The sequence below is a fragment of the Heteronotia binoei genome, chromosome 11, assembly GCF_032191835.1.
Source record: "Heteronotia binoei isolate CCM8104 ecotype False Entrance Well chromosome 11, APGP_CSIRO_Hbin_v1, whole genome shotgun sequence".
In the NCBI taxonomy this organism is placed as follows: Eukaryota; Metazoa; Chordata; class Lepidosauria; order Squamata; family Gekkonidae; genus Heteronotia; species Heteronotia binoei.
The window spans coordinates 45000463-45025997 of NC_083233.1; the positions used below are offsets into that span (position 1 = coordinate 45000463).

Consider the following 25535-nt stretch of genomic DNA (forward strand, 5'->3'; position numbering starts at 1 on the left):
CTGGGCCTTTAAAAAGATTGTTCTGATTCCTGTGTATTATTGTAAAATGAAAAAGAAAAATCACAGCCTTTGATTTTATTGGATGTAGAGGATGACTTAGGATGCAGCCACCAAGAACAGCTTTCTCTGCATTCAATTGCACTTTGCATTCAAATGTATGGAAGGTAGGCACAGCCAAGCATACACAGTTCTGCCTTTACTTTTGCAGGATAAACTTCCTGAAGTGTTGTGTTATGACGTGTTTCTGGCCTGACATATAGGCCCTATTTACACAGCGTGTTGAGTCCGTGTTAAACTGACATGGTTCTGTTCTGAATATCTTTGTTCTGGGTATTATCGATCAGACTGCCATACTGCAATTCGAATCGCTCCATGGTGAAACCGTCTTCTGTCATCCACACGATTGCACCAAGCAGTTCTTTTTTTTCTTCCACTATTATGCACGTGCGCACAGGTTAAAACATTATGTGGTTATGCAGTTATGCGCATATCGCTAAGTAGTTAAAAAAAAATGGCGACCGAAAGCTGGATGTCTGAGGCTCCTTTTGCTCTGGGACAGCCTTCAGACATCCAGAGTTGGTTAATATCGCAGCAGAACTATCCAGATGGAGAAAACTACAAGGTGAAACCGAAGAACTAAAAAAACACTGCAAAGGAGCAGGTAACAAAACAATCCAGTTCCAAGAAGGATTGGGAGGGGGCTACCACAAGTTAATACCGGGAGGCAGATGTTGCTGTCTGATCAGCCACTTTAAATCCAGAAGGAAACAGCAGCAACATCTGATTATACTGTGCATCTGAACAGGGCCATAGTATTATTTCCTCATGCACTTGAAAATATAATGTGAATTCTGACCTGTGTGTGCTTTGCAAGCATGTATCATCTAACCATCCAGGAGCCAGGTTTGGCTGCAGCGCCATGTCATGTGTTTACTTTCTGGCAGACTTGGATCTGTTCCCAGGTGTAACCTAAAATGGCCTTTAGGGTAACCCCTCCCTTCCGGTCTCTTAATGCTGATTGTGTGTGTTCTGTTCTGAGCATGCGTATAATACTGTTGCTGATAGTAAAGCATAAAGAAGATGCAAATGCTTTATTCCTTGTGGGGGGGAGTGTATGTGCTCAAATAGTTTACCCCACACACACCTTTTCAAAGCTGCTTCCCCAGATTTGTTTTGAGTTCTTTCCTTGGGAGGGGGGAGGGTGATACACGTTAGGATGCAGTGCCTGATGATCAGTAAGCAGTAAAATTTGTCGGGGGACATGGTTCCCTTGCAGAGAATTCAGGGAACCATCTGTTCCATTCCTTGCTTGGAGTAACATTTGTACTTGGTAATTAAAATGTCAGGGAAACATTTTTGTTTTCTCAGATAACTTGATACAAAGGATTGTGCTATCCTTTTGAAATGTTAAGTTGGAAAGGGGACCTTGCAGACTGAAAGCAATCTTAGGAGTCACATTTGAAAGAGAAAGATGTTGCTAACTTATCCAGAGTTAGTGACCAAGGTATGTAGCAGCTAAGAGAATGAGCTGTCATGGGGAGCTTTGGGAACATGGACTTTTGAATAGCAGTTGTGAATCAGTGAAAAGGAAAAAGCCTGAGGTAAAACTTGGCTGTGTAATATTCAGAAGCTTTCTCCATGTGTTGCTGTAGTTCCAGGCAATGTTTCCTCTAAGCTGTAGAGTCTTGTGAGCAAAAATTCTACTTTGTGAGCTACTGGCATTAAACTTGTGAGCTTCTGGCATTAAACTTGTAAGCTTCTGCATAAATTAGTTTGTTTTGGGGCCATTTTTACTGAGCTGAGACAAAAATATGTAAGCTGGAGGCTAAACAACTCTGCTTAGAGGGAATACTGGTTCCAGGGTACCACACAGTGGAGTAGTTCTGGGACAGAACTACTGGGTCTTGTTACTGTCTACAAGGCTGGATTTAGGCAAGCTGCTGTGAAGGCGCTTGGTGCGCCTCATTCTCCTCACTTTGTTTCACATCATTAGTTCAGCATAAAATTATATACTGTTTACCTCAGTCTTCACAATATTTCTGAATGGCTGCAGCATTTTACAGCCTGCTTAACCTTCTGAGAGGTTTGAGAATGTTGGAATTTGGAGGATGCATATTTTCTTCTGCAATTTCTTGTTAGTCCCCAATGCTGTAGTAACAATACCCTTACTGTAGCTTTGTTTGTAGCTAAGTAGAAGCTTCATTTTTCCCACCATCCCTTTATTGTGGTAACATCTTAGTCAGATGGTATTCTCATCTGCTGCCCAACTGTGGGTTCTTTTAGCCATTGCCCCAATCCTATGGAATCAGCTGCCAGAAGAAGTCTGGAAAGCACCTTTCTCTCTTGTTCTCAGGACATGCTACAAGGCAGCATTATTCCAAAAGAGCCTTTGGCTTGATGTTGGTGTTTTTGGTGAATGGCTGTCAGCTTCTTCAGTTGGTTGGTTGGTTCATTCACTATGTAGCCAGTGTTTTTTAAAATTTGCAGAGTTTTATGTTTTTATGCTTTCGAGTACATTATGAATTGTCTTGGACCCATCTTTTTCGGGGTGGGGGGAGGTTGGCTACAAATACTGTAACTAAATTATGAAGCTTCTCTGCATTTTGTGCTCTGGAGGCTTTTTCCCTGCACAGTGACTCAAAGGAAGAGGAAGCCTAGACATAGCACATTGAAATGTCTCATTATACCTCCCTTGTGCATCCTGTACATTTCTCCAGGGAGCTCAAGGTGGTGCCAATCCTAGCATAGCTGAATGGGAATTCCAAAATGAATCTCCCCTGTCTGATATTCTGTCTCAAACCAAACCAAGACATAGCCATGCTGACTCTCCCACTGACTTCTCCCACTGTGAAAACTCTCTTGACCAAAGACTATTACCAGTTAAGCAAACTGGGCACATGGACTGCTCTACAGTCCTCCACTCAGCCCTGATTTTGTGAGGTCCTGCTGAATCAGGCTAATGGTCCATCTAGTCCAGCACCCTGTTTCACACAGTGGCCAATGAGTTGCCCTGGAAAGCCAACAAGAAGGGCACAAAGGCCAAGGCTTTCCCCTGATGTTGTCTCTTGGCACTGGTATCCAGAAGTGTACTACTTCTAAATGTCTAATCCCTTCTTAAAGCCATCTACACTCATGGTTATCATTGTATTCCCTGACAGTGAGTCTGTCCCTTTATCATCTGTGGAAGGCCTGTAGCTTCAGCTTCACAGGAAGTAGCCCCAAAAGAATCCTACAGGAATGCCAAGCCATAATTTGGGTCCTCTTGATTTGTGGCCATGTGACTTTTAATCTTCTTTCCAGGTGACTTTAACTGTAGCAAGGGGACAGGCTATGCGGGCTTCCACTTAAGTGAATCATTCCTTTATATGGTTTTGAGGGGAAGCTTTGATTTGTAGAGATTCTTTCTGCTCCATATGAGGCCTTCAGCCATTGCAAGGGAATGAATTGCAGCTTCCCGGCTTTGAAAGGAGGCAGGAGATAGTGTGTGTCCCTATTAAAATCATTCTATAAGTCCCAGAAATTCTTTCACAAGTGAACCTGCAGGTGGGTCTGGCAGACATCCTATGTTTTAAGGGACACCTTTAGGCAAGAATTTCATAGCACCACAGATGATAACTGTAGAGCCTTCACCTCAAAACGTTGTCACTCCCCAGAACACCATAGATCAGACACTGCGACTCTGCAGTATCTTCCTTCTTATACACAAAGGCACACGCTTTGAACTCTTGGGTTGGTAGCCTCAGCTGTCAGAGTTGCAGGCAGCCCACAGAAGAGAGGACCAGATAGGTAGGATCAGAATAGAGAAGAGTTCCATGGGGTGCAAAAGATAATTATTCTACAGATACCTCACAGACTGCCAGAATGTCTTTCTGAGTTCATGTGAATTCCTTGCATCCCTCCTACCCATACACTCATGCGCTCACGACAAGTCTATCTCTCACCATTCCGCAAGAGGTGCTCTGTGAAAGGCAAACTTGCAAAATGTCTGGCTTTTCTCATTGAAAGACTCAGAACCTCTGCATCAGTCCTGAAAGTGAGATTTGTCTGGGAAAACCAGGGTTTTAAATATTCTAATTGTCTGCTATAAAATTCCAACTTCCTCCCCCAGGGGCCTGAGTGACTTTAGATCATTAACACCGCAAGCCTGCATGATGATTGCCAAACTGTTTGCAAGTGACTTAATCAGGATGGGTTGTCTGACTGCCCCATTTTAATTTTATTGCACTGATTAAGTTTCCTTAGCTAATATGTGTTGCCTTTCCAATTCAATTAAATGAGAATCCCCTTCCATTACTCAGTAATACCGAAGTGCCTTAGTGGGTTAGGGCTGCTCTTGGTATTTTCAATTGATACCAACTCCCTCGGCGCACACCCTGCCTGCACTAAATGAAATCAATGGGAGCTTAAATTAAAATTATAGGAGGCTGGTACTGCAAACATTTTGCCTGGCATTCTGTCCATTGTTCATTGCCTGGCTGAGAATATATTAGAATTCAGTGCATTAATTATGCCTGCCGGGGCATCTTCTGTAGTAATGTCTGTGAGTCTGTCTACTTTCTCCTCCTTAATCGCTTTGCAAGTAAGGATGCCATGAACATTGTGGTGAACATGCCATGTATGACATCTGTGATCACCTATGAGCCAAACCTCCAGTCTCTTTGCCTGTCCATCCCGTGCCTCACATGACTGTTGAAGAGCTGTATAGCTGTGTTTTCATTCCATGTGCTAGTGGAGTTTCATTTCCTCGCCCTGCATGGTCTTCTACATCTGTGCAGTAGATGAGATGATTCTGCCCAGGGTCATAAATGGTGAGGTCAGTTAATTAAACAATATGATGCCTCCCATGAGGTTGTGTGAAAATGCACTTGCATGAAAGAATATCGATAACGTGGACTTAATCGAACACCAAACAGTAAGACTGTTTTACAAATACAGTGTTTATTTATAATGGCTTGCACTGACTAATCTTTCTCACAGTTTATTTATGTGATCTGAGCAGCATTGCTGTGACAACAGGTCTGGGAGGGAGGGGGAAAGTAGCAGGTGGCATGAGAATGCCCGTGTCTGAAATACTGTCAGTTAGACTATATTGTTTGAGTATGCAAATAGTAGCCTGACAAATAGACTCATAATTTTTGTGAACTACCGAACTGATCAGCAACAAAAATGGCTCCCTGCTTATGACCAGAAGATAGACTGAACCGAACTGGCAGGTGTTTGAGCATCCCTATTTGCCAGCAAAAGAGACACCATTGAAAACCTGAGAAGGAAGAGAAAGTAATAGATGGCAGAAGAGAGAGCTGTCCAGTGCCCATTCTCCTTTTTTCTCACTGCTTGAGGGAGCTATCGGTGCTTTTATTATATTGGCCATCGATACACCAATAGCCTTTCTCTTTTCAGCCTTATTTGTGTGTCCATGCTAATTTTTGGAAGTCTTTTAATTAATTGCAAGATGTGCATCTTTCTGCCCTTACAATGGCCTCCAATTTAAACACACATGATAAAAATCATATTTTAAAACCATTAAAATCACTCCCCAACATACATTATTACAATAATTTTAAAACTAAGTTAAAATATATACAAAAAATTTAAAAAGCAATTAGAACATTGATTAGGGAGGCAGGTTCCTTAATGAACACCAAACGAAACAAAAAAGTCTTCACTCATTGACAGAAGATAGCAGCAGAAGGGGACGGACAGATCTCCCTTAGGAGAGAGTTCCAGAGCTTTGCTAACATGACTGAGAGGACCGTCTCCTGGGTTGCAGTCCATCTAATTTCAGAAGATGAGGAAATGCAGAGGAGGACCATAGTCACGGTGACCATAGTCTTAAGGCAGCTTCATAATGAAGTAGACAGTACTTCAGGTATGTTGGTCCAAAATTGTATTAGACTTTGAAGTCCTATACACCCAACACCTTGAATTGTGCCTGGAAAGAAATTGGGAGCTTGTATAAGTGGGCCAAGACTGGATGTGGTCCCTACGACTCATCCCAGTTAACTTCTTGGCTGTAGAGCTCGTTGCAGTGATCTCATCTAGATGTAGCCAGGGCATTCACCACATTTGCCAGATATTTTCTGCCCAGTTACACTTAACTGGATCATTTTTTTCTTTCTTATTCCACACTTTCCAACATTTAATGTCAGGAAATAGATATACCCATTTTTAACTTCTCCTTCTCCTCCTTTAAGTATCAATATGAATCATGTAAATTATGTGTTATTATCTCTGTATTGCAGATGAGGGATTGAGTGACAGAAAGAGTCTTACCTAATGCTACCTAGTGAGTTCATGGTTTAAGATCAGATTTTGAATGGGAGACTTCAGTATTCAGGGCACGTATTCCTAACTTCATAAAACAGAGGTGGAATGAGCATGGTCAAGCCAACATTAACTGGTTGCATCCATGAAATCTAGTGGCATACCTTATTAAAGAATTCTTAAAATATTAAACAAAAGAATAATATTTGCATTTACATGTCTTACACTAGTTCAGGAGTGGCCAACGATAGCTCTCCAGGTGTTTTTTGCCTACAACTCCCATCAGCCCCAGCCATTGGCCATGCTGGGTGGGTCTGATGGGAGTTGTAGGCAAAAAACATCTGGAGAGCTACCATTGACCATCCCTGCCTAGTTCTTTTTTCTTATCTTGCTTATTAGTTCCAGAACTGGCATCTTCTGACATGTGTTAACAATGGTCGGAAGTTTAGTGTTCATGCATTTTTTTAATCAGGACTGCTGGTGGAGAAGCTGTTGAGGCATAGCACATATCAAGTACATTAGCACCAATCTGTGTATGAACCATGAATCTATTTGTTTACATATTTATGCCCCGTTTTTTTCCCTAGTGGGAACCTAGAGCAGATAACAACTTTCTTCTCTGATTTTTTCCTCCCAACAAAAACCCTTTGAGGTAGGTGAAGCTGAGAGGGAGTGACTGTCCCAAGGTCACTCAGTGGCTGTCCCAAGATCACCCAGTCCTAAGGTCAGCCAGCTTCCATGGTAGCAGAGTGGGGATTAGAACATCTAGTTCAACACTAACCACTACACACACAAATTCTCTAAACTGGTTGCAAAGAGATATCAAACTTAGAATGTATCAGGCAGGACTCAGTATAATACCTATTTAAAAAATTGTTAGTACCTAAAGAAGGAAGCATCAGAAGGGTGCCATCTTACCAACAAACTTACAAGAGGGACCATTTTATGTAGGCCCTGCAGCCATGCTCCTCTTCATCAGAATAACAGTGGAAATTTTATTTCAAAGATTTTTTTTTCCACCAAAGGAATATGTCTTTTGTAAGGCTGTAGCATAGACTCTACCCTCAATATTCTGGCTACGTAACAAGTGATGCAAATGTTAGCCATGGCATATCAGTCCTATTTTACAGATGATTGTAATTTCCCAAATGTCAGAGCTCCAAATTTTTCTTCTAAAGCAAACTTTTCAGTGGCAAAATAGATTTGCTTCCATAATATATCACTCTGTACAGGGCAGGGGGAAAATACGAAATCTTTATGTACTGTATTATTAATCAATGAGGCATTAAGATTCCTGGGAGTGTGGCTGGACTCTGGGAAATGAAAAACTGCCACCATCTGAGCTCCATAAACTGTTGCTGATGGGAAGCTCGCCTGGCGACTCTTGTGCTGGTCATGTGCCACAGAAACCTCTGTGTATAGCCTGAAACCAATTCCTGCAAATGCTTCTAGCCAACATGAACATAGTTGCAAAAATATCCGTTACATTTTTGTTCTTCCTTTCTTTCAAGAAGTTCAGGGTGGCATACATGGGCTTTCCTCTCTTTCGCCTCATGCTGACAGCAATCCTGTAAGGGCAGGTTAAATCAGGAACTCATTTGCATGTTTGACCACACCCCTTGACATCACCATTGTTTCACACCATTGTTTTTGTAAGAAAAGCCCAGCAGGAACTCATTTGCATGTTAGGCTACACCTCCTGATGCCAAGCAGGAATTGCATTCCTGCTATAAAAAAAAAAAGCCCTGGGTTAGACTAAGAGACAGTGAACCCAGTGAGCTTCATGGCTGGGTGGGGATTTGAAGCTGGATATTCCCAGTTCTAGGCACACAAATAATTTCACCATGCTGGTTTCCATGCATGTTGTATGGCAAGGCTCTGCTGGGTACTCGTGTTGCTTGATCATTGGTGGTAGCTGGAGCATCCCTTCTGCCTCTTGGGTAATGTGAGAAGCCTGGGACCATGAAGGGAGGTAAAGAACCCCTTTGCTCTGCTGTTTCTGATACTGATTGTGACCCAGTTTGCGAATGAATGATAGTTCCAAACATGGTCCAGGACTTTTGGCATTATTATAGCAAGACACAAAGGCTGTGCAGCAGCTTCTGTAATACCAAAATGGTGGGTACAGATGACCATCCTATGATAAGTGGAGGTACTTCATCAAAGTACAGGCTGAATCCACAGAGCTACTTATGGTGAGAATTCTCAGTGGAGTCTTTGATTTTCTTTCTTTCAGTAATCCCTGTGCTCCATTGCAAGATTTTTTTGTGTGAAGTGTCTCAATGGCATAAATGATTTTCTTTGTGACAGTGAGAGAGGCATGCTGCTTGAGAAGCTCCAGGCCAGAAGCCCCTTGAGCGTGTGGAACTTGCTGCTCATTTATTTGGATCCCAGTGATAGTTGTAGGTACTCAGTAGCATATTCATAGACACAATCACAAAGCAGCTTGTACACCCCGCTCCACCTCAGGACAGCAGTTACAAGGTTCCACTGGTAATGTGATACTTTAATTCACTGGATGCTCACAAGAGCAAAGAAAGATCGGTTCCTAAAAGGCACTTTGCGTTTATGCTCACTGAATACGTTCGTTGGGGGAAAATGGTGTCTTTGTCTTTAATGGGCCATGGCTCCAAACTGGAACTTTTATAAGTCTCCTGTGCCATCAGGAATCCAGACGGGAGTATACCTCCTGCATAGCCGTCCAGAGAACATGCTGTTCCTTCCACATCTTTCCCTTGAATAATCCTCATGCTTGACCTTGAAAGCTGCAGTCAACCTGGATAAGATTGTTCTAGCACAGTACATTTCCATAGGGTACAGCAAGGTTTTGTTTTTGTTCTGTAGTATATTGAATACGAAAATGGGCTTTAATTAGAAATACGTTCTCGAATGTCCAATTTTATTGTAAATCTGTATATATGAAGCTGCTTGTGGGGGCTCAAGGCCGGTCCAGCCCAGTAATGTCTATCTTGATCAGAAGTAGTTTCACCAGACTTAATTTCATAGTTGTGACTAAGTCCAGGAAAAAAAGATCATGGAGGTCCAAGGTCCATGTGGCTTATGGATCCCTGGACCATGAACTTCCATGTTTAATGGACTGAATTGTGGTCCATTTTATCTGTTTAAAAACCATTTAAAATTTAAATGGCTTTTGTGCAGGTGGGTGAAGTTACTGCTCTCTTGTGTGTTTCACGGCTTTACAAAAGCCAATTAAAGGGAATGTGTTCCCTTTAAATGGCTTTTGCAAGCCCTGCCAACATGGACTGTGTGAACCTCCTGGGAGGGTTATGAGAGGTCTATATCAGCAGGATGGCACAGACTGGGCTCACAGATCATGAACTGGGCCCCTATCTGTGGAAAAAAACAGGTCAATGTTCTGATCTATGCCCATCCAGAGTCTGAGACACTGGAGACTCAGAACAAAATGCTGTGCTTTTTTGAGGTGTCTCCTCTTCTTCAGCCCTATTCCCATAGAGCTCTTTCTCTGGAGGGCTACATTTCCCAGGTGGCCTGAAGAAACAGCTGGGTGTCTCTCCAAGTAAGAGGTTTGCTCTGTATGTATCCTCTCACCCCATCTGGTCTCATTTGGTATGGAGATAATTGTCCCTTTTCAGAACCTCTGAAGAGTCTGCATTGCTGAGTACTGGGGCTTCAGGTAGGGCAACTTGCCTCTTCAAGGCCGAAAGCTCTCCTTTGTGATCCAGTTTCCTTTAAGATTGCTAAGGTGAGGATTGGAGTTTGATGCTGTAGCTAATGTCCAGAAGTCCCAATTCTCAGCTCAGCACCCTTAAAGGAACACAAATAAAAGGTTCAGATATAGAACTCCTCCTTTTATTAAAAAAAAAAATAGTTTAGCTCCTTCCACATTTTAGATCCTCCTGCAGTAAACTTCTAAAATCAAATTAAGTGTTGATTAAATAGATGGAACCCATTGTGTCAATGTAACCAGAGTTGTTTCTAAAGGATAAATTAATATAGTAACTGAAGCATAACGGTTCTATGTCTCAGATGCCCTTGTGTTTTTATAAAAATGGTCATAAAAAGACAGATGATGATGACTGGGCAATTTGGCTGAGCTTCACCATTCTCTCTTTGGATAGCTGTGCCAACACTCTGACTCTCTTCTGCTTCAGCTGTCCCACGGGCTCCCGACTCTCTCCCTTTTCCTATCAGCAGATTTCCCAAAGCACAGATTTAATTCCAATCTCATGCCTCAAGAACTTCAAATCCCTGCTTTGGGCTTTGCGCTCTGTCTCTCACAAAGCTCAGTTGGGAAAGGCAGTACAAACTCCCTTCCTATTGCTTGTTTTCCTTTTTCATTGCCATTCCCTGAAGGAATGTGCATGTTCGACTCAAAACTTTTCTAGTCCCTACAGAGTCTTTGGGAGGCAGTAGTTGCATCCAGAAGGTTCATCTGAAGATAAAGTATCTCAGAAGGTTGTAGAGCTGGATGGAAAGACCTTTGGAGTGCCACCATAATCATCCAGATGAAGAGGCCATGATGTGGCTCAGTGGCAGAACCCATTGCTTTTTCTGAAGAAAGGCTTAGGTTCAATCCTTGCCTTTTCTTTATGAGAGGATCATAGAGCTTAGAGCTGGAGATGATAACTGCCCAATACTTTGGAGAGTTTAAATGGACTTACTTTCCAGTTAAGAAAAACTAATTGGAAGGAGCTGATAGACTTTTATGGTATGGAAGCTGCCATAGCATGATATCTTGTCTGTTTCCTTTACCTCAACAAGCCATTAAAAGCACCAGTTGCAGCCCTGTACCTTTGCAACAAGCCTTGATATCCACCTGCAGTCAGCTCTCTGTTGCTGGAAATTTAAATATGCAGACTCAAAATCAGCCTCTGAGTGCTAGTTGAACAGTACTTCCGAGAAAGGTAAAGAGACAGTTCATGCCTCTGAGTAAACATCATAATAGCAGCAGCCTTCCAGATTCCTGGACCAAGGCCTTTCTCAGCCCAGCAGTGCTATCTACCAGGTGATATATCTCACTCACTCGTAAACATTTCCTAAATATGAAAGCCCCTGGTTTCTTCATTGGCACAGTTTTCCTCATTGGTGCGTTTCCTCTCATCAGTGGAGTGTCTCCAGACATTGTCAACTATAACACCACGAAGCCAATTAAAAGCCAGGCACAATCCGTGACTTACCTCAGAATTAGACTCAGATGAGCCAAGATCTTTGGCAGTAAGTAGCTCAGTTCTTCAGAGCACTGAGAGAGGCACTCAGAATTCCACAGCACTCCCAAGAATGTCAAGAGAAGCACAATGGGATTCTCAAAGCCCCTTCTCCATCTCCCCCCACCCTTTCCTGCCAGTTTTCTTGGGGCTACTGTGGAGGAAAGTGGTGGAGGTAGCTGATTAGTCCACAAACTGAGAAGCCTCTTTCCTGCCTCCTTCTGCCCTTTCCTTCACTAGACAAGGTGTTTCTTGTATCCTTCAAAATATGACCTCCAGAGTTTCTGATAATTAGTCCAATGCTCTGGATGCTGCATTTCTAAGGGTGTACCAGATGCACTTTGGACCATGGCAAAATGGTTTTGAGGAAGGAGGGAAACAGAGTCTTCTCTCCTTCTGCCATTGGCCAGGCAACTGCCTTCACCAGAGCCACCACCCATTTCCTTCTCTAAAGCTGCAACTGAGTTGGGTAAGGGGGACAGGAGGAGGAGGAGAGGGAGTTTGTGGCTTGGATAAATAGTCTGAGTTACAGAAATATGCAGGGCCTTAATGTAAAGCATGTATTCTAGTTGTGGGACATTGTTTATCTTCTTCTGGACTGAATAGGCCATATGCTAATAGCTTCTCTAATGCCAAGACTCAGTTTGCCTACTGCCTCTGCATTTCAGGAACCAGATATGATCCTGGGGATGAAACCTGGTGCTCTGAGAATGTTGCCTGTTGTTTTTTCCACAAACAATTTTTTCCATAAACATACACTCTGTTTACATAAAAATTATTTTACAAATAAAGCTTCATGGCTGGGTGGGGAAGAGCTCGAAATAAGTAAAGGAATTTTGGAAAAATAAAAGATTTAATCGTGTTTATGCGCTCAATCCAGGATAAAGCAAGAGAATTCCAAGATTGGAGGATGGATGAAATGTGGTGGTATGTCTCAGTATGATTCACCCTGATCAGGTCTTTGAGCTCTAAGGGGATTCATATCCCTAGATATGACCACATCGAGTGGATCCAATGGTATGGGTAGATAGTTGTCAAGGAAGAACGCGTAGCAGAAGAAATGCTGATGGGATAAATCAAAGATTTAGCTAGATTGAAAGAGAGACCTGAGCTGAGCGTGAACTCAGTAAAAAAGGAAGACAAGTCTGAAAGTGATGAAATGGGGTCCTTCAAATAGAGAACCATATCATCGGCGAACAAACTGACCTTATATTCCATGTTGTTGATATTAAAACCTAAAATTGAGGGAGATTGCCGAATAAAGTTAGCTAGCGGTTCAGTAGCTATGGCAAATAATAGAGGGGGCATCCCTGGCGGGTCCCCCGGGAAAGAGATAAATCGGAAGTTGAGGTCCCATTAACATGAAGACATGCCTGTGAAGAGGAGAAAAGTGCTTCTATGGTAGATAGAAATTTTTGACCAAATCCCATAGTTTTTGGGACTGTGAGGAGATATTTGGGCTCCACCTTGTCGAAGGCTTTTTCAACATCCAAAGCAAGGGTACAAGACTCATACGGCTGAAACTTGCCATACTGAATGATGTTGAGAGTTTGATGGATATTGTCGGTGATTTGTCTTTGGGGAATAAAACCTGTTTGGGTCTCATTGATGTAGTGGCCTATGATAGAATTCAATCTAGAAGTTAGAATGGAGGTAAAAAGTTTGTAATCAGTTTTGAGGAGAGAGATTAGGTGGAATGATTTGGGATCTTTGGGGTCCCTATCCTTCTTAAGTAAAAGTACTATCTTTGCTAGTTTCCAGCTCTCCGGCATTGTGCCAAAATCTAGTGTGTGACTGCAAATGTCTGTGAAGTACAAGATGATGTTTTGGGCAAATTTTTTGTAGAATTCAGCCTGAAATCCATCTCTGCCCAGAGTCTTGTTGATTTTAGCATTTTTAACAGCAGATAGAACTTCTAAGGATGTAATAGGAGAGTCCAAAAAGGTTTTATGGGCCGGGTCTAGATGTCTGACAATATCATGTTTGGAAAGGAAAGCGTGAATAGAAGATGGGTCAGGGTTTTCAGAAGCGTATAAGTTTTGAAAAAAGTCCTGAAAGACTCGGCGAATTTTAGAGGGGGTGGAATGGGTTTTGTCCACGGGATCCCTGATTAAAAGGATGTGCCTATCTGCCAACTCAGAGCGGAGTTTCCATGAGAGGATTTTCAAAGACCTAGGATGGCTATACCAATATTTCTGCTTAGTGAAGAGAAGGCTTTTTTTGATGGAATTTGATTTTGACAGGTCTAACTTTTTACGTTCAATTTTTGGTAGACCTTTTTAGCCCCAGTGCACTTGTGTGAGGCTTCTAACTTAGAGATGGAATCTTGCAGTTTTGACCTAGTTTCCTGTTTACGTTTCCTATAGACTGCGCTAAGAGAAATACACTTCCCATGGAGGACTGCTTTGAATGCATCCCAAACTACTGGTTTTGAAACTCCACAATTGGAATTATGTTCAAAGAAGTTGGTGATTTCCTGTTCGATTTCTGTGCACGCTATGGGGGCCAATAAAATTGCCTTGTTAAATGACCAGGAGTGTGTACATGATTCTGGAGCTAAGGTGTTGATATGACATTCTACCCAGGTGTGATCTGATAAGGTCCAGAGACCAATGTTGGAATAGGCGATTTGGGGATCAAAGAATTGGAATCCAAGATGTAATCAATGCATGTAAAAACATTAAACCAGTGAGAGAAGTATGTATAGTCTTTCACTCTTTCATGTCGAAAATGCCATGTATCACGCAAGTGATACTGAGTTAAAAGAGTTTGGAGGGGAGTGGGGGTACTTTTAGGCATTTTAGCATGGGGATGAGATCTATCCCAATAGTTGTTCACTATATAGTTAAGGTCTCCGCCTACAATCATTTGGCCTTCCTGGAATAAGGTTAGTTTAGTAAGAACTTCTTGCAAGAAGGGAATTCGGCCATCATTTGGAACGTATAGACAAGCAAGTGTATACAGGGAGTCACCCATTTGACCTTTTATGAATAAATAGCGCCCTAATGGGTCCACTTCTCGGGCTAGACAATTGAAATGAACTTTTGTTAGAAATCAGGATGGCCACTCCACAAGATTTAGATGTGCCAGCAGCTTGGAACTGGGAGGGAAAGTGTTTAGAGCAAAAAATTGGATGATCTACATTCTTCAGGTGAGTTTCTTGCAGAAAAAGCAAGTCAGGTGAGAGTTTTTGGAGAGCAGATTGCAATTTTTTTTCTTAATGACATTATTAAGACCACGGCAGTTTATAGAAATTAATTTAATCTTATCTGCCATATCTCTGGAGGAGAAATAGAATATTAACAAGGTGGGTTACCCAAAATACCAGAGGCTGCGGCGGCTTAGACACTGTGTATAACAGCGCAATTGGGATAACATATTCCAGGTAAAGCTTCTGTACTGAGAGTTTTAGACCAACATAATAGGGGGGTGTCTACACTGTGTAGAAGTGAGAAACGATCCTGCCCAACAACAGTCTCCATCCAGAATATAAAAATTCAGCAGTTGGAATCCTTGGAGCTACTGTAGTTAACATAGTATTGTTACAGGAAATCACCATACAACTTTTTGGGGGATTATAGTGGTCTACAGGGAGTATGCCTAAAGTGACCTTGAGTTGGCTCCTAAGGCTCGAGCCCAAGGGGCTTTTACAGGGAGAAGCCTTTTGGCAATTTAAAAAACCCGAAATTTTCAGAAGGGACCAGTGAGTAGCCGTAATGTACCATACAAAGAATTGCCTTGTGAATAGCTCAGGGAAGAAGTACTATAGAGCTACCATATTTGAGTTAGTATTTCCACAAGGGATTGCCATATAACATGCTTGGGGATTGCAATAATCCACGGGGGATAACCATATATAGAGCTTGAGTGAGGTCTGGTGGCTCAGACCACTGGAGCTTTTATGGGGAGAAACCATTTGAGAATTTAAAAGAAGCAAACAAGCCAAAATCAGGATGGCAGTATTGTACCATTGCTTACATACTGGAGCTAGCCTTATGAATAACCCAGGAGAGGTGTTCAGAGAGTATACCAATGAAATGTTAACTGAACATTTCCCAGGCTGAAAGAGGTAGGCTACAAGTGCCCGATTTGCAGAAGTCAGGGAGGAGTTGTTTTGTATTTGAAGAGAGACAGCCAGAGTGAAGAGGATAGATAAACAACAAGTGGAGGGTTGGAGAGTCAACTGATCAGCAAAGAGAGCCGGAAAAAAAGATAGTGGTGTCGAAGGATTGAGGGAGTATAGTAGGAGATAAAGGGCGTTTTCGCACTCACCTTCAGCCGGTGCGACCCCCCTCTTCATCGCGCAGGATCTGCGCGGATTTCGCACTAAATGCCGCGGAGCAGCCGGAAGAGCCGGAAACTCCCGTCGCAAAAGCCGCGCAAACGGAAACTGCTTTTTGGCGGTTTACGTTTGAGCGGCTTTTGCACCGTGAGTTTCTGGAAGTACTTCTTCACCCAAAGGGTGATTAACATGTGGAATTCACTACCACAGGAGGTGGTGGCGGCCACAAGCATGGCCACCTTCAAGAGCGGGTTAGATAAAAATATGGAGCAGAGGTCCATCAGTGGCTATTAGCCACAGTGTGTATGTGTGTGTGTGTGTGTATATATATATATATATATATATATATTTGGCCGCTGTGTGACACAGAATGTTGGACTGGATGGGCCATTGGCCTGATCTAACATGGCTTCTCTTATGTTCTTATGAGTGCGAAAACGCCCAAAGAGAGTTATAGGAAACAGGTACAGGAAGATAGACGTGCCCCCCTTCCCCCCCAGAAGCCAAACTAATTCCAGAACCCAAAAAACATAACAAACTATTTAAAAAACCCAATTTGCATCATTTTCCACTGCAGAAAAATATTGTTCATATCACAAAGGAAATATTATTTAAAGGAGGGAAACGGCCCCCTCACAATCCACTACAGGCGAGTAACTAACTGCGAAAAAAATCCCAACTCCACCTTGGAGTAAGTATTGAAGCCAGACGAGCCCTTTTGTGTAGGTTTTCCACGCAGCACCTTGTGAAAGGAGATGGATTGTTCAAAGAGCTGGGTGCAGCAAGGTCAGTCTTTCCCTCGGTTCCCTGGAGATGGCCGGTTTGCTGAGGTGTGACAGGAGTCAGGGTCTGAGCGATCTGAAGCAGAGGCCGATGAAGCAGGCCATTCAAGATGAAGGGCAGCAAGTAGTTTTCTGCCGGAGGGGAGATCTGTAGCTGTCAAGCATTGACCCTGGTGCAATACCAAGTTCTGCGTAGGAGAAGACCAGCGGAATCGGATCCCTTTGTCCAAGAGACATGAAGTTATAGGACGTGGTTCCTTACGGTGCTATAGGGTGTTGGAGGATAAATGGAGAAGCACTAGGATCTTTTTGCCCTTGTATTGCAAGCCGCCGTTTGAGCATGCCTTAGCTAAAATGATTTCCTGGTGCGGGAATCGGGGAAGACAGCTATGATGTCTCAAGGAAACTCGGCCGAACGTTGTGTAAGGGGCCCCAAGCGGTAAGCGTTTTCAATGACCAGCGCAGCGCCATCTTCCAAGTTGAGGGTCATTGCAAACCAGGTCATAAGTAGGGTGCGAACGTCTTGCATTTGTTCGGCTTTCTCCGCCATCCCCCTAAATTTTAGGTGTTTTTCGCGAAGTTTATTTTCCAGGAGCATTATTTTTTCTTTTGCCCATTGCTCAGAGTGAGAGAGAGCAGCAATGTCTTTCTAAGCTTGGGTGGCCATATCGTGGGCTGAGTCAGCAGTCTGCGCCACATTGGACAAAGTTTCATTTATTTTTTTAAGCTTCTCTTGCAAGGGGGAGATCGCTTGTGAAATTGGCCGAGATGTTAGTTTCTAGCTTAGCAATTGGTTCAAAAAAAGTCTGAGTAGAAAGGAAGGAGTTCCCATCAGCCGATGGGGAACTTTCACCTGCCATTTCCTCAGAGGTTTCTTGGGCCAAAGGGGAGCTGCGGCGTGAGTCTTCTGATTGGAGATATTTGGCCAAACTTTGAGAAGCCCTGGGATTCTAGACTTACCTAGGTTCCGTCTGACCATAACTTTGTGCCAAGGGCTGGAGAAGGAGCGATTTTCGTAGATTGTGGGGGGAGTGGTATTTTAGGTGTCCGCCATCAACCACGATGCCCCGCCCTCCCCAGAATGTTGCCTGTTTTAGGTTTTAAATAGGGGGAAATTTCTAGACCTGTGGTTGATGAGGAGATGTTGCAACATCAGCAGGGTCAGAAATGACTCCTGGTGTACAGCATGGGGACCAGTACTGGCGGTTTTGGAGTTTCATGCTTATGTGTATCATTCTTTTTAGAGAGATGAACCCTGTCCCCAAATTAACATTTAACGTTTTTCTTAGCTTTTTTAAAAAAAAATGTCTGCCAGAATTGGAGTATCAATACTAGTTAGCTTGGAAAATCCATCTGTGTTAACAGAGGTGTTTCCACAAGACTTGAGAGATTCCTGAGCTGTTGCTATGGGAGTCTTCAGCTGGGAGAGAAGCGATTTTTCTTGGAGACTTGCTGCTACTTTGCAAAACAATTGGTGCTCTCAGTTCATTTTGTAGATCCATCAATGTCTTCTCTCCTCCCCCCCTCCCCCCTGTTTTCTTTTAACTAACACCAGAATCATCTTGTTCCATCACCTGCAACCCGAGAGCACAAAACTAAATAGGTTAAAAGAATTTGAGCTCTGCTGAGACTTGCATTGAATTGATTCTGGCAAAAGGGTTGTTTCCCTTCCACATTAATGTCTTATTGATTGGGGCAAAGACCTTTGTCTTTATGATTTTGTTGGCTGCCTCCCTGCAACAAAAGCTTGATCTTTTCTGCAGGCACCCTTCTCCACTCCTACCCCAAATATTCATGTCTCTCTGGTACCTATTTAGCACTCTGAGCGAAGAAAAAAAGGGGGGGGGCGGAGTGCTGTGCCAAGGAAATCTGAATGCCATGCCAAGAAAAGCTAATTTCCATGACCTGTTTAAATTATGCAAATGTACTAGGTTTCTCTTAGTTTGCATAATGTATTAAAAGTGGTGTCTTGCTGGATCAGACCAGTGGTCCATCCAATGCAGCATCCTGTCTCACAATGGCCAGCAAGTTGCCATGGAGGGCCAACAAGAGGGGCCCAAGCCTGATGTTGCATCTTAGCACTGGTCTCCAAAGGTTTATTGCCTCTGCATGTGAAAGATATCTTTATTCACCATGGCTGGTAGCCATGTCTCCTTCATGACTCTTAATCCTTTTTAAAAACCATCTAAGTTAGTGGCCCTCACTACACCAACTGGTAGCAAATCCCACAATTTATTGAAGTCAAGTAAGGCTATCGTTTCTTTTTTCAACCCTAAATCTATTGCCCATCAACTTCATTGGGTGCCGTTCCCTTGAGTTTTAGAATTATGGGAGAAGCAGAAAACGTTCTCGTTATCAACATTTTCCACCTCATGCATAATGTTATAAAACACTAAGGTGTCCCCTGTTTAGCTATCTGTTCTCTGAACTGTAAAGCCCCGAATGCCTCATCTTTCCTCACAAGGAATATGTAGTCTCTTGGTTCGGCTTCTTCTGCACTTTTCACATCTGCAATATCTTTTTTGAGATGCTGCGACCAAACTGTGCGCAGTATTCTGAAAATGGCTGCACCATAGATCTATCCATGCAAGGGCATTACAAAGTTAGCCATTTTATTTTCAGTCCCTTTCCTAATAACCCCTAGCATGGAGTTTGTCTTTCTTATTGCTGCAAGACATTGAGCTGACATTTTCATCAAGCTGTCCACTTCAGTCCTAAAATCACTCCACCTCCCCATCTCTGCCAGTTCAGAGTCCATCAACATATACTTAAAATTAGAGATGTTTGTTCCAGTGTGGCCCTTACTTGAACATCATTCCCCACAGTGCTGCCGATTCACTCTATTTGGAAAGATTCTCTGGGAGCTCTTCACAATCTGCTGTTGTTCTCAGCATCCTGAATCCTTTGGTGACATTTGCAAACTTGGCCATTACATGACTCAAGGGTGGATCATTTAAGAACAAATTAAATAGCACTGGCCCCTATATACTGGTATTGGGAAATACGTCTATTTTTCAGGTTAAATATACCTGAACCTGAAAAATACCGGGAGGGTTTTGCACACCCTTAGTTTTCCTTTGTGGTCTCCTATCCAAATACTGACCCTAAGTACCGATTAGCTTCCAAGATCAGGCTATATACTATGCTGCTGCCTTCCCTCTTGCAAGCAGCTTTAGGAGGACATTAAAACCTCTGCTTCACTACTGGAAAATACATTAAGCTAACCCTCTGGCACCTGAGGATTTTAGCAGGCATTGATTATGCATACTTTGAGTGTATTGCCCCAACCAATTACAAGGGTTAGAGACTTGGTTTACCTGAGAACTGAGATTGTCAAGAAGCAGAATCCTACAGGCTTTCTATGTCCCTTCTAATGAATTTCTGGCCAAAATGAATTAAAAAAAAATATTTTTGTACATGTGAATATGGAGACTCAGATTCTCTTAAACAGTGCTTGCATGCTCACACACATCCAGGAATAGGAATAAGTACTTTTCAGGGAAGCATCAGTCTTGAATCCTCTCTGTGTTTAGAAATTAACCACAAGACTCCCCAAAATAGCCACTGGGGAAATCTTGGTTTTCATGATAGTGACTTGTGAGAGAGTTTATCCTCCAGACTCTTCTGGTGTTTATCTTGTATCAGGTAGTGATGTGGCAAGAATCTGAATTTCTTGAGACACGAATGCGGTTTAGTAGCTGTGGTGTTGGGTTTTATATTGGGGAGGGAGCCAGTGTCATACCCCAGTGTGTGGGGGGGGGGGGGCAGGGATGCCTGACTTCTCTCCCTCCTTGTCTGTCTCCCCAGAAATGTAGTAAAAATAGAGCCTTGGGGAGGAGCTGTGGCTCAGTAGGGCATCTGCTTGGCATGGAGACAGTCCCAGGTTCAATCCTTGGCATCTCCAGTTAAAAGAATCAAGTGGAAGATCATGTGAAAGGTCTCTGCTTGGGAGAGAGCTCAAGATCTGAGTAGACAACACTGACCTTGATGGACCAATGGTCTGATTCAGTGTAAGGCAGCTTCATGTGTGTTCAAAGATACAACATGACTGTCATTGCATTTAGCATGTCCCCACAAGTCCCTGTTGTTGGTGGTGGTGGGGTAAGATGGGGAAATAGCCCCATAGCTAGGGGCTGCAGGGGGAGGGGGCCCATTAAATCATGCAGGAGGCTCGTGACTGCCCCTGCCACCCCTCCTGCATAATGTAGATCCCACAGATCAGCTGATTTCTGGGCCCTATAAATGGCATGGGAAGGGCAGCAGCTGCTCTTGGATGCCCCTCCCATGTGGTTTAAATCACACAGGAGGGAGGCAGCAGCTGGGGGGTGAGGGCCCCCTGTCAGGGGCCAGGCCCCATGGGCCTCTGGTTAGCTACAGGCCTGTGGGGAAACCAAAACATCATGCCTTCCCAGGGAAATGCAGCAGGTCAGTGGGAGTCTCGTGCACACATTATTAAGGCGGGCGTGACGTTTGTGGGAGGGAGGGGGGGCTGCAACTAGACAGCTTTTTTCTGGTATCAGCCTAACAGTTCTGTGAGGGTAAAAGAAGGGGGGTTCCACCTCATCAGCTGAACTGGATCCTTGGAGTAAGCGCAAGATACAGTTAATGGCAAAAAAGTAACACTGTGTGGCTTCTGCTCCTCATCTAGTTTTAACAAAAGGTTAATGAAAGCCCCGTGACACAGAGTGGTAAGATGCAGTACTGCAGTCCAAGCTGCTCATGACCTAAGTTTGATCCTGGTAGAAGCTGGATTCAGGTAGCCAGGTCAGGCTTGCCTCAACCTTCCATTCTTCTGAGGTCAGTAAAATGAATACCCAGCTTGCTGGGGGTGAAGTGTAGATGACTGGGGAAGGCAATGGCAAACCACCCTGTAACAAAAAATCTGCCAAGAAAATATGATGGGACATCACCCTATGGGTCAGTAATGACTCAATGTTTACACAGGGAACTACCTTTACCTTTTAACAAAAGTAGGGAGAAAAGGATATCTTTGTCATCTGCTCTTCAAATTTTGTGTGATGGCTGGATGACCTAGCCAGGTGTGTTCTTGCACATTCTTACATCTTAAATGTAATACTACTCTGTTTCTTTTTGGCTGCTGACTGTATTTTAAATTATAATAGAAACATCACACATACATTACAGCTTCTTCAGATTTTCCAGTTGTTTGCTCTTGGAAATCCGCTTGCTGTCAGTTTTCAGAGAAACAGTGACATCTAGTGGCTCTTTGCAACATAAGCAGAAATCTAGGTTTACCTGTAGTTTGCCAGATCCAGGTGGGCAGCTGTGTGGGTCTGAAGCAATAGAACAAAGTTGGGGGCCAGTAGCACCTTTAAGACCAACAAAGTTTTATTCAGCTTGTAAGTTTTCATGTGCATGCACACTTTGTCAGACAAAGTACCCCATTTCATTGTCTGATGAAGTGTGCATGCACACGAAAGCTTACATGCTGAATAAAACTTGTTGTTCGTAAAGGTGCTACTGGACTCCAACTTTGTTCTGTAGTTTGCCAGTTTATTTCTAAGTAATAGATGTCAGGCAAGGCCTTTTGAGTTGTTGAACTCCCCCTTCCTTGGGACATCTGCTGAGGCTGGTCTTTGATTATTTTCTACATTTCATCTTAGCCAAAAATGCAAGAAATTGGGGCCTTTTTTATAGAAAAAGCCCAACATGAACTTATTTGCATATTAAACCACACCCCTGATGTCACCATTGTTTCACACAGGGCTTTTCTATAGGGAAAAACCCAGCAGGAACTCATTTGCATATTAGACCCCAGCCCTAACACCTAGGCAGCTGGAACTGCATTCCTGTGCGTTCCTGCTCAGAAAAAGCCCTGCAAGAAATAGTAACACATGGCCAGCAGTGTGTCAAAAGGCTGAAGTGCAACAGTGGCTGAGTGCTAGTGTGGCTGGCTTCTCCCACTTCTAGCATGGGGGCTTCATGGAGGCCACCATTTTTAAAAGGCCTTTAATATATATATATTCAACCACACAGTAAGGATTTCTTGCTAGTTACCTGTGGCTTTAGTTTACAAAGTTCAGCCTTTATTTTACACAGTTTCTTGGCAGGCGGTTATGCAGTGACTTGCCCTTGCCCACCCACCAAATTACTATGTCTGCATTGGGGTTTGAATCCATATCTTATTGTCTAAATCATCAATCTGCCGAGTATGATATGGAACTCCTGTTGGACTTAGAGAGAGTCTGTAAAACAGATTTAAATAATGGAAGAAACTCACATGCTGCTAGAGTTTCTCAAGGGATTTAGCCGGGTCTTCCCAAATTTGTAGTCAGCTGCTAATTTAAAGAAAAAAGTTGGTGCTATTTTTTTAAATTAAAAAATCTCTTTGTCTCCCCTCTCTTCAGGAATTTCTACTACATTACAATCCTGCGGGACCCTGTGTCCCGGTACTTGAGTGAATGGCGGCACGTCCAAAGAGGAGCGACTTGGAAGGCTTCCTTGCATGTGTGCGATGGGAGATCACCCACTTCTGAAGAGCTGCCCAGCTGTTACTCGGGAGATGACTGGTCAGGCTGTTCTCTGCAGGAGTTCATGGATTGTTCCTACAATCTAGCCAACAATCGCCAGGTTCGCATGCTGGCTGACCTCAGCCTGGTGGGATGTTACAATTTGTCTGTCATGCCAGAAGAGCAGCGAAACAAGGTTCTCTTAGACAGTGCCAAGGAGAACCTGAAACGCATGGCCTTCTTTGGCCTGACAGAATTTCAAAGGAAGACTCAGTATCTCTTTGAGAAAACATTTAACATGAACTTCATCTCGCCATTCACACAGTATAATAGCACAAGGGCCTCCAGCGTAGACATTGATGAAGAGACTCAGAAGCGCATTGAGGCCCTCAATTTTTTAGACATGGAGCTATATGATTATGCAAAAGATCTCTTTCTGCAAAGGTATCAGTACATGAGACAGAAGGAGCACCAGGAAGCCAGGAGGAAGCGTCAGGAGCAAAGGAAAAAGGCCAAACAGGTTCACAACAAGGAACAGACCACCACAAATTCAACTACTGATTACATAGGGAATGTGGAGCAGTGGCGGTAATAGAGGCTGCATTGTTTTTCAGAGTACTGATTTGGAAGCCAGAACAGAATTGCAAATTGCAGAAGAGATAAACTCTGCTGCTTTAGCTGCTGAAGAATGCAAATGGTTCTCCTGTGGCCTTTGCCGAATGCTTTTGCAGTCAATGTTGTACCGTATGTGGGTTAACCTTTAATCTCGGTGTGTCTCAGATCTGTCCCTTTCAAAAAAATAATAATATTGGTCTATCGTTAAGTGGAGCAAATAAAACCCAATATCGCTATCAGAAACGTTCTTTGGGCTTACAGAAACAAAAATGTATCAAGGCCTAGGACACTGAGGAAATAGCTCTTCAGATGTCTGTGGCGGGTTGTCTTCAGTGGCCCTCCAGGGAAATCCCCAACATATTTTTAGAGATGAGATATGAAGAATAGTAACAAACAGCCAGAACTTCCTGTACTAAATTGAAAGCTGTCTCATTGAGTGCACATGTTTTTCTACAGTGAAGCCCTATATCCCTTGTACTTTACACCATCCGTTTGAGTGAAGGCCAGTTCAGTTTAATACCGGAAATGCTGATAAGGGCTACAATGAGCTGGTACTGACTTGACGCAGCCCACAGAGGCTGTTGAGGGTATGGTCATAGTGAGTCCTGTTTAACATTGTCCATTTGGGGCCACAAGCTCCATCCCTGCATCATACTACATTCCCATATTTGGTAAAGTCTTCGGAGCTTCTGTAAAGCAGAAGGAAATTAGGAACAGTCACAGTTCTTATCCCTCCCATTTGGAAGTTTAAAAAAACCTCATGAACAGGACTTTTTAAAAGAAAAGGCCCAGCAGGAACTCATTTGCATATTAGGCCACACACCCCTGGTACCTACCATTGTTTTTGCAGAAAAGCCCAGCAGGAGTTCATTTGCTTATTAGGCCGCACCACCTGACACCAGGCCATTGCGTTCCTGCTCAAATAAAGCCCTGCTCACAAACAAATTATTAGTTCTTGGTTAAGCCCAGTACGGAAAATCGAACTTGTTTCTAGTAGGGAAGCATCAATACTGTACACACAAAACAATTTGTCTCAGCAGAATACCTCTTCCTTCCCCCTTGATATTTGGTTTTATTCCCTTCATATATTTTCAATGACTGCCATCTGCTTATGGCACATACCAAATATAAATGGCAGCAAATGGGATTTCTGTAGAAGAAAATGATGACTGATGTTTGTGTATATCAGCTTTTAACGAAGAATAGAGAGAGCTTGTCTAGTAATTATAAATATTTTTTTTTAAATCTGCCTACTTCTGTTAAATGGATTTCAGGCTTGTTTGTTTTGTGTTGGAGGGAGGGAAGTATTAACTCAGTGATATGGAGAGCATTTGTCTCAAACTAATACAATGCCAGAAAAAGCTATTGCAGGCTTCTTCAGGGCAATGGAATTTTAATACATTCTGGAGATGGAGCAGATTTTGTGTGTGTGTGTGTTTTAAGGAGAGGAACATAGCCAAATTATCCCTCTGTATTCTGGTCTAATTTTACCCATTCTTCTCACTGCTTTCTCTTAACAGGACTTGATAGCTGGCAGTTAAGCTGGAAATGTCTAACATTTGTGCATTGCCATCCGGGAAAAAAACTTATCCAATATAGGCAATATTGATTGTAAAGAATTCCTTATTGATGGGAGGAGGTGTGCTTGGACCTGCTGTTTCTCATTTACTGGGATACACAAAATGCAGATTTTTCCTGTGTGTGTTTGTGTGTGTGTGTGTCTAATCTCTTAGTAGGCTGAGCAGTTTTGGACATAACATGAAGATAAGACTCAGCCTTGAATTGAGTTGTTAGACCCCAGACAAAATTTGATGCAATGTACATTTGTACCTGCTAAATTTATTCTGTGACCTGCATGACCCCCCAGATATTTTAATTTTATTAGATTTTTGAAGTTGCTACTCACCCAGAGGGTCTCGCAGCAACTTAGAACACT

At 43.0% G+C, this 25535-nt stretch overlaps 1 protein-coding gene across 1 annotated transcript in view; it reads left to right on the forward strand.

Moving 5' to 3' along the window:
* HS6ST2 (heparan sulfate 6-O-sulfotransferase 2) overlaps nt 1-24258 on the forward strand; it is a 222646-nt gene extending 198388 nt beyond the window's left edge. Inside the window, exon 2 of the mRNA XM_060249912.1 lies at nt 22883-24258. Within this exon, the coding sequence (XP_060105895.1) occupies nt 22883-23576 (694 nt within the window). The 3' untranslated portion in view covers nt 23577-24258. The remainder of the gene's footprint in view (nt 1-22882) is intronic.
* Nucleotides 24259-25535: the final 1277 nt, after the last annotated feature.